This window comes from Sturnus vulgaris, unplaced genomic scaffold (genome assembly GCF_052056855.1).
Source record: "Sturnus vulgaris isolate bStuVul1 unplaced genomic scaffold, bStuVul1.hap1 Scaffold_195, whole genome shotgun sequence".
In the NCBI taxonomy this organism is placed as follows: domain Eukaryota; kingdom Metazoa; phylum Chordata; class Aves; order Passeriformes; family Sturnidae; genus Sturnus; species Sturnus vulgaris.
In genome coordinates, this window is record NW_028276170.1 from 12,522,748 (window position 1) to 12,531,895 (window position 9,148).

A 9,148-nucleotide genomic window follows, 5' to 3' on the forward strand; every position below is an offset into this window, starting at 1 on the left:
AACCAGGGAGCCTGTGACAGCATTTCTGGCCGAGATGGGAAAGGATGGAGGAGAGGATTTGCTTCTCAAAGCCCTGGGGCAGTCAATCCCAGTGCCCCTGCAGGACTCTGAAAAGCACTAAGCTAGAACAGCAGGAATGAACAAAAGATGTTGGGCTGGTGGATGAGATGTATCAGGCAATTTTTCGGCAGGAGTTGGAACCTCAGGACGTCCCAGCAGGGCAGGGCAGGGCGGGGCTTCAGCGCAGAGAAACTCAGAGCAGCGCTGAAGGAGCAGCGGGCAGCGGCAGCTGGGTGTGAGCAGAGGGTGATCGGTGCCTCTTTTAGTGAGGAAGGGGTTAATAAGGCCTTAGGTCAGTGGCTGCTCTTACGAGCAGAGGCTCACCCCAGAGGAGAAGGAGCAGCAGCTCTGTGCTGGGTCATGGGGACTTCCTCTCCTTGAGCAAGAGCAGCTCCAAACGTGTCTTCCAAAACCCAAAGCCTTGAGTAGCTGCCCACCCCCGCCCTCCTTTTTACCTGGGCCAGGCCAACCTTTTGTTTTCTAAAGCACTAACCAGTAGCTGCAGTTAGAATTTTCTAGCAATTCATGGGAAAAATTCTATAGGTAAGAAGGAACAAAAGAAAAGAAACCTAACCCCCAATAAATAGGTAAATATGTAACAACAGTAAATATCTAACAGTAAATAAATATCTAATAGATAAATATCAAACAACAGTAAACATCTAACAACAGATAAATATCTAATAATATATAAATATCTAACAGTAAATATCTTAACAGTAGTAATGTCTTGCACAGTTGGCTATCATGCAAAGAAGAATCAGGATTATTATGAACAGTTCTTTAGGCACAGGATTAATTTAAAAAATGTTTTCATCTGCATCAGTCTCTATTTTCAGTTGTTTCAGGAGCAGAACCCTTAACTCTGGAGCAGTGAATCCAAGGTCCTTTGCCAGCAACTTTGACTGAGGTGAGGGTGGTTAGCAGGACTTGGAATGGTCCTCTCCACTTGGCTTGTAGAGGATCACTGTCCCACCACTTCACATAGACCCAGTGTCCAGGCTGGAAGGGATGTGCAGGTGTGTCCAGTCCTATGGGTCTGGATAGCAGGATGTAATTCTGGAGCTTCTGCAACATGGAACCTAAAGCCATTAGATATCTCTGTAAATCCAGTTTCCCCTTCACGTGAATTTAACCTGGAACATGTGGAATCTGATATGGCTGCCTGTTGTAATGCAATGGGGGTTTTTCCCTTTGTGACAACTTCACCAGCCTGACCGGGTTACGGCGTGGCTAGTAATAATAATAATAATAATAATAATAATAATAATAATAATAATAATAAATGGGATGGGAATGATGGTGTGCCTGTGATATCCTTTTAATCCATCTGTGAACATGTGATCTGAGAGGCTGCATCCAAAGACCAGGGGGAGGGATATACACAGGGATACCCGAGGGCAAAGGTCCAAAGACAAATGAGAATTAGGAACGTGCCTAGGCATGCCTGACATGTCCTTACAAAGCCCATGGTTTTAGGCTAAAGCCTCTGCATCTGCAGGGCAGGGACCAGACCTAATGTCTAAGGCCTTGCTTTTTAACAGCCTGCCTCCCAAGGTCTTAAATTTGTGCTTTCTTTATAGGGAATTTGGGCTAAATCCCAGTTCATCTCAGCCAAATCGACTACCACAGGAAGGGGCTGGATCCAGCTCTGGGGATTGCTCAGGCAGTGATTCCTGCCGGGATGAGAGAGGGTCATGGTGTCACCCTTTCCCTGTCCCCATCCCACAGGATGGACCTGGCTGGAGCCCATGGAGAGCGGGAGCTGCTCCGGAATTCCACCTGATCCTGTCCCAAACTTGCTCCATCCATCCAACTCATCCTGTTCTGGAACACCTCCCTGATCCCACTTCATCCATCCCACACCAATCCTGCTCCATCTATTCCACGCAATCTCGCCCTACCCATCCTGCCCCAATTCCTTTCTGGAATTCCAACCAATCCTGTTCCATCCATCCCAGCTGATCCCGCTCCAGAATCCAGCCCCGATCCCACTCCACAATTCCATCTGATCCTGCTCTGGACCCCTGCTCTGATCCAGAGTCCCTCCCTGATCCCAATCTATCCAATCCTGCCCTGATCCCTCTCTGGAATCCCACCCTCATCCCTCTCCGTACCTGCGGTCAAGCCATTGTTCCCACATCATTTCCTGCAGAAAGAGAAAATCCATGAGATTCTAGCACGGATCACACACCAGGATTAACCCCAGGATCCATCCTGAGATCTGCACAGAGGGGATCCAGAGCTGGATCCACCACTGGTACTCACTGGCTGCCATGCTGTATTCATTCCTGTCCCTCTTCCCTGTGGAAAAACAGTGGGATCAGCGTTGGTGGTACAGGATTCCCAGAACAGTGCCAAGTGGATCCATGCCCCTTCCCGGCCCCCATCCCGTGCGTTACCGGATTGGTGCTTCCAGACAACGAATCCAATGAGGACAATGAGGATGAGGACGGCAGCGATGATGGACACAGCGACCACCACAGTGAGATTCCTGCCAGATGTTGGATCTGGGAAACAAGGGATGGTGAGCAGGGGGAGGGGAATCCCCATTTGGGCATTCCAAATTCCCAATTCCCACATTCCACATTCCCAGCCTCACCCCAAGCGTAGATCCCAGGCTCCGACATTCCGGGATGCTCCACCCGGCACCGGTACTGCTCCCGCTCCTCCGGCCGCGCCTCGATCCTGGCCCAGGTGTGGAAGGTGCCATCACTGTTGGGAACGATCCCGCCCCACTCCGTCTCCTGATCCCAGATTTCATCCCCCTTTATCCAGTTGACTGCGATGGAGCTGGGGTAGAATCCGTACGCGTGGCAGGACAAGATCAGTGTCCCGTGTTCCTCTTTTCCAGACACATGGACATCAGGGGGCTCTGGAATGGGATAACGGTGAGAGACATGCATGGAATTCCATGGGAATGGGATCAGTGTGAGATCTGTCCATGGAATTCCAGGGGAATGGAATGGGGGTGAGATCTGCCCATGGAATTCCCACTGGAATTACTGCATTCCCAAGTCCTCCGTTCCCAAATTCCACATTCCCAAAGGAATTCTGCTCCCACCTTTGTGGTCCAGCTCCTTCTGCCCATATCTGACGTATTTCTGGAGCCATTCTGGGCATTCTTGCCCCAGGTAATTTGTCCACTCCTCAGCCTCGTTCTCTTCACGTTCCCAGCGCCTCCTGGTGATCTCAGCAGCACTGTCGGCCGCCACGAATCTCCTGGATCCCAGGTCAAAGGAGACAAATTCCCCTCCGTCATAGCCAAGCCGGTAGGATCCACGGACACTCCCATCGGATACAAGTTCACAGCCATAAAGCCACTGTACAGTGTGGAGACCTGAGGGGATTGCACCCACAGAGACCCATGGAATTATGTCCCAGTCCCAGAGCCCCATTCCAGCCCGATGGAGCCCCAGAATCTGATGGAGACCCACAGAGCCTCATCCCAGCCCCATGGATCCACATCCCAACCCATGGATCACAAGATATCCATACCAGCCTAATGGATCCCCATCTCATCCCCTTGGAGCCCTGTGAATCCACAATCAAGCCCCAGCGATCCCATTCCAGCCCCATGGATCCCCCCACTCACCTCTGCTCTGGTTGTACCGGTCCCGCAGATTATCCAGGTTCCAGGCATCCACATCCTGGTCCTTCACATAGTTCTGGGTCTTCCTATCCCAATATCCTGGCTCGGCTCCATCCTTTATCCACTGTGTCAGTGGCACCGCCCGGCCCCGCTCGCTGTCGTAGCGCTCGAAGGGGATCCCATCCACAAACCCCGTGACCATGTACTGGGGGATCCCTGGGCTGGGCTCCGACACGGCCACGTGCAGGAAATGCAGGGAGTAGAGAACTGGGGGGACACGGAGATTTGGGGGCGTTGAGAGAGTTATGGATCAATGAAAGGGGAACTGGGAGAGATGGAAAGGGGGTGCATGGGGTCCCAGTGTCCAGCAATGGGGGCTCAGGGGACTCCCAGTGCCAAGGAAAGGGGGATACAAGGACTGGGAGAGGTGGGATGGGGGTTCCAGGAAAGGTGCCCAAGAAAGAGGGGTCACAAGGTGGGGAGACCCAGGATAACTGGAATGGGGGGCTCGGGGGCCCTTGATGCAGAGAAAAAGGGGGACTGAGAAAAGCAGGAATGGGGGTCCATGGGGTCGCAGGGTCATTGGAAAAGGGGTCTGGGGCTGGGAGAGGCGAGTGGATCCCGAAGGATCAGCCTGGGAGACGGGAAAGAGATCGAGGGGATGCGGTTGGGGAGGGGACGAGGGGAAAGGGAAAATTCCAGGGAGTTCATCTGGATCCCATTGGATCCCAGCTGCGACCCCCCTGAGACCCCTGGGACGCCCGGGACTCTCTGGGACCCCGTTTCGGGAAGCGGCGGGAGTGGAAAACGGGGGGGACACAGAAAGTTGGGAAGTCCGGGGGGTCCAAAGGGCGGGACTGGGGTCTGGGAAAAGCGGGATGCACGAAAAGGGGGTGTAGGGGGGTCCCAGGCCCGGAAATGGAGATTCACGGGTGTCCCAGTGCCCAGGAATGGGGGTTCAGGGGGGTTCCCGTGCTGCGATTCGAGGTTCAAAGGGATCTGGATGTCAAAGAATGGGAAATGAGTGGGGTCCCAATGGCAGATAAGGGGGTGCAGGGGTTTTGCGGTGCTGGGGAAGGGGGTACAGGGAGGTCCTGATGCCCGGTAATTGGCGCTCAAGGGGGTCCCAGTGCCCAGGAATGGGGGTTCAGGGGTGTCCTGGTGATGGGGAAGGGGATGGGAGGGTCACAGGACTCAAAATGGGGCTATGGAGGGCTCCCCGTGCCTGGGAATGAAGGTTTAGGGGGTTCCCGGTGCCTGGAAATGAATGTTCAGGGGGGTCGCGGTTTCGGGGGGTCTCACTCACCTTTCGTCGCACCCCCCAGATCCCCCAGGAGCCCCAGGAGCAGCCCCAGACCCAGCACTGGAGCCATCGCGCTGTTCCGCCGCAGGCCCGCCCGGCCCCGCCCCCAGAGCCGCCTCCGGCCCTGCCATTGGCGCTGCTATTTCCTTTTCACCAATGGTAACGCGATTGTTGTGTGACATCATCGGTCGCCGGGTAGATCCCGGTCTCTCAGGTTGGGACGCGGAAGCGAAAGAGACCGAGGGAGCGCGGCGGGGGGAGGGGACGGGGGAATTCCAGAGAATTCCTCTGGATCTCCGCTGCGACCCCCCTGGAGCTCTCTGAGACCCACCTGGGACCCCCTGAAACCCCCCTTAAGAAAGCGCCGGGAGTGGAGAACAGGGGAGACACGGAAATTTGGGAGATCTGGGGATGCAAAGGTGAAGGAAAAACGCGGGTCTGGAGTCTGGGAGGGGCGGGATGCCCGAGAAGGGGATGCAGGGGGTCCCAGTAGACGTGAAGGAGGTTCAGGAGGGGGTCTCAGTACCGAATAAAGGGCTGCAGGAAGGGTCCCCATGCCCAGGAATAGGGGTTTAGGGGGTCCTGGGGTGAAGGAAAGAGGGGTGAAGGCAATGGGGGGTCCAGGGGGTCCCTGTGCCCAGGAAAGGGGTTGCACGGGTTGAGGAAAGTGGAGGGCGGGAGCTGGGAAAGGCAGGAATGGGGGTCCAGGGGGTCCCGAGGACAAGGAAAAGGGGGGCTGGGGTCTCCGAGAGGGAGAGGGTCTGGAAAGGGGGTGCGGGGGGCATTGGTGCTGGATGAAGGAGTTCAGCTGGGTGCCGGTGCTGGATAAGGGGATACATGGGGGTCCCGATGCACCAGAACTGGGGGTTCAGAGGGGTTCCGGTCCTGAATATGGGGGTTCAGGGGGTCCCGGAACTGGGGAAGGTGGTCCCGGTTCCTCCGAAATGAAGATTCAGGGCCGTCCCCGTGCGCAGGAATGGGGGTTCAGGGGAGTTCCCGTGCCGGTATATCGGGGTTCAGGGTGGTCCTGGTGCCAAATAACGGCGTGGGGGGATCTGGTCCTGGGAAAGGGGGTGCATGGAGGTCCCCGTTCACAGGAATAGGGGGCTCGGAGGGTCCTGGTGCAGCGGAATGGGGGTTCAGGGGGTCCCGGTGCCCAGGAAATAGGGTTCAGTGGGGTTCCCTTCCCAGCTTCTGGGGTTCAAGAGGTCCTGGTGCCTGAAAATGGAGGTTCAGAGGGGTCCTGGTTCCCAGAAATGGGGGTTCAGGGAGGTTTCCGTGCCCGGGAATGGGGGTTCAGGGGGGTTCCAGGTGCAAGATAAGGGGGTGCAGGGGTTTTCAGGACTTGGAAGGGAGTACAGGGGGTTCCTGGTGCCCCGAAATGAACGTTCAAGGGGGGTCTCTGTGCCCAGGAAGGGGGGTTCGTCCGGAAATGGAAGTGCAGGGGGGTCCCCGTTCCCAGGAACGGGGGTTCAGGAGGGTCCCGGTGCCGGGGGCGGTCACCGGTTCTCGGGCGGATCCCGAAGCCGCAGCTTGGGAGACGCGAAAGTGATTGGGGGAACGCGAGGAGGGGACAAAGAAAACCTTGGGAATTCCCCTGAATTCCCCCTGGGACCTCCCAGGACCCCCCGCAGGACGAGCAGGGGGTGGATAACTGGGGTGGACGCAGAGACTGGGGGGGTGTGGGGGCGTCCAAGTGTCAGGAGCAGAACTGGTAGATTCAGGAAGGGTCCAAGTTTCAAGGAAGGGACTGGGAGAGGCGGGATGGGGGATCCAGGAGTCCCTGTGCACAAGAATGGGGGTCCAGGGGGTCCCTGGGTCACGGAAAAGGGGGAGCTGGGGCAGGGAGAGGCGGGCGGATCCTGGGGACGCAGTTTGGGAGACGCGAAAACGAGATGGGAGTAAAGGGGAATTCCAGGGAATTCATCTGGATCCCACTGGATCCCCGCTGAGACCCCCTAGGACCCCGGGAGACCCCCTGGAACCCCGTTCCAGGAAACGCCGGGAATGGAGAAATGGGGAGACGCAGAAATTTGGGAGATCTGGGGGTCCAAAAGCCGAGGAAAATGGCGGATCTGGGAATGGGAGTGCAGGGGGCTCCCAGGGCACTGCAGGGGGTGCGGGGGGATCCCAGTTCCGGGTATAGGGGTGCAGGGGGGTCCCGGTGCTGGGGAAGGGAGTACGGGGGAGTCCCCGTACCCAAAACCGAGGGTTCAGGGGTTCCCGTGCTGGGGAATGCGTGTTAAGGGGGAGTTTCCTTCCCGGAATTCAGGGCTCAAGGGGGTTCTGGTTACCGAAAATGGGGGTTCAAGGGGTGCCGGTGACCAGAAATTGGGGTTCAAGGGGATCTCCGTGCCAGAAGAGGGGCTACGGGGTGTCCCTGTCCTGGGGAAGGAGGTACAGGTGGGTCCCGGTGCTGGGGAAGGGGATTTTTGGGGGTCACACGACCTAAAATGGGGATTCCGGGGGATCTCGTGCCGGCGAACGGAGTTTTAGGGGGCTCCCGGTGCCCGAAAATGGAAATTTAGGGGGATCCTGGTGCCCAGGAATTGCGGTTCAGGGGGGTCCCGGTTTCGGAGGGTCTCACTCACCTTTTGTCGCGCCCCCCGGGCCCCCCAGAAGCCCCAAGAGCAGCCCCAGACCCAGCGCTGGAGCCATCGCTGCCGTCGGCGGTCGCTGCTGTGGCGCCGCTCGAGAGATGCGAAAGTGAAAGTGCCCGAGGGAGCGCGGGGGGGAGGGGAAAAGGGGGAATTCCAGGAAATTCACCCGGATCCGCACCTGGGACACCTCTGTATCCCTCAGGGATCCACCTGGGACCCTTCACAGCCCCGCACTGCGGGACCCCCGGGCCGGGCTGTGCTGCGCTCCCGGACCCTGCGCTCGAACTCTGCCCGGAACCCGCCGGGTTCGGCCCGGAGCGGGGGGAGCTCCGCGATCCAATTTTTCCTGCGGGTGCTGGTCCCACCCCTGGCGGAGCAGGACTGGGCGCTGTGACCCCGATCCCTGATTCCCAGTCTCCTTCTCTCTATCCCTCTCCTGTTCTCTCCTTTTCCTTTGGGTGATCATACATCCCAGAGCAGCTGGAGAGCCCCGTGCCCAGTTCAGATTTTCCCAGGAAAAGGAGGCCTGGGGGTGAGGTGCCCCGGGCTGGCCGGGAATGGGGGTCTGGGGGTCCCCGGGGACACGGAAACAGGGGAGCCAGGGACTGGCAGAGGAGGATTCCCGGGAAAGGGGGTGCAGGGGGGGTCTCAGTGCCCGGGAATAGGGCAGGGCAGGATCTGGGAAACGACGACGGCTGCTGGGAAGGTACTGGGACAGACTGCGACACCGAGGTACACCAGGACTGGGACGAGAACCCACTGGGAGCAGAACTGGGGCACCAGGATCATGCTGGGACCACACTGAGGGCTACTGGGAGCACGCAGGGGACAACTGATATATACTGGCAGAGACTGGCAGTGGCATGGATCATCCTAGGATTGACTGGAATCATACTGGGAGTGATCAGATCTGTAGCAGGGGTGATTAAGAGAAACTGGAATAATGCAGTTGTAACTGGGATCATACTGGGAGCAGCTGGCCCAGGCTGGGGTCATACTGGGACTGACGGCGTCCAACTTGGAGTGGCTGGAATAACACTGGAAGTATCTGGGAGTAACTGGGATCATACTGGAGGTGGCAGGGATCAAACCGGACTCATAGTGGAAGTCTCTGGGAGATACTGGGATCATACTGGGGTGACTACGCTTATACTGGGAGCAACTGAGACCATCGCGGGGGGGAAATGGCTTCATAGAAGGTGTGACTGGGTTCATACTGGAACCGGGGCGACACTGAACTCTTATGGAGAGGGACTGAGAGTGAAAGGAACCATACTGGGAATGACTGGGGGCGACTGGGATCCTACTGGGAGTGATTTGGAGCATACTGGGAATGCCCAGGATCATACAGGGGGAGACTGGGAACCACCGGGGAGGCGGCGGCGGAGCTCGGAGGCGGCCCCAGCGCAGGTGGGAGCCGCGCTCGGTTGTGCGGGGGCTCGGGGCTCGCTGCGGGCCTCGGGGGCGGCAGGGGGCTCTGGCGGGTTGGTTGTGCCGGTGCCGGCCCGTGTTGGCGCTGGGCTGAGGGCGCTGCGGGAGCGGCTGCCCGCGGTCTCCTTCCCGCTGGGGCCTCGGCAGGAGCCGGTGCCGGAG

At 58.0% G+C, this 9,148-nt stretch overlaps 1 protein-coding gene across 3 annotated transcripts; it reads right to left on the reverse strand.

The window, feature by feature from the left end:
* Positions 1-673: 673 nt before the first annotated feature.
* LOC148218090 (class I histocompatibility antigen, F10 alpha chain-like) lies at positions 674-7,650 on the reverse strand. 3 transcript variants are annotated; one of them, XM_088158068.1, is made up of 8 exons: positions 7,547-7,650; positions 3,656-3,919; positions 3,125-3,400; positions 2,663-2,935; positions 2,463-2,570; positions 2,329-2,364; positions 2,178-2,209; positions 674-1,142 (listed from the first exon to the last, which is right to left on the reverse strand). In XM_088158068.1, exons 1-7 carry the CDS (start codon positions 7,611-7,613, stop codon positions 2,184-2,186), a joined length of 1,050 nt encoding a protein of 349 aa, XP_088014194.1. In that variant the 5' UTR covers positions 7,614-7,650; the 3' UTR covers positions 674-1,142; positions 2,178-2,183. The 3 variants fall into 3 exon arrangements, with proteins under 3 accessions (XP_088014194.1, XP_088014193.1, XP_088014192.1); XM_088158067.1 differs by lacking the exon at positions 7,547-7,650 and adding an exon at positions 4,959-6,568 and having other exon boundaries at positions 674-1,128; XM_088158066.1 differs by lacking the exon at positions 7,547-7,650 and adding an exon at positions 4,959-6,568.
* Between the last annotated feature and the right edge of the window lie 1,498 nt (positions 7,651-9,148).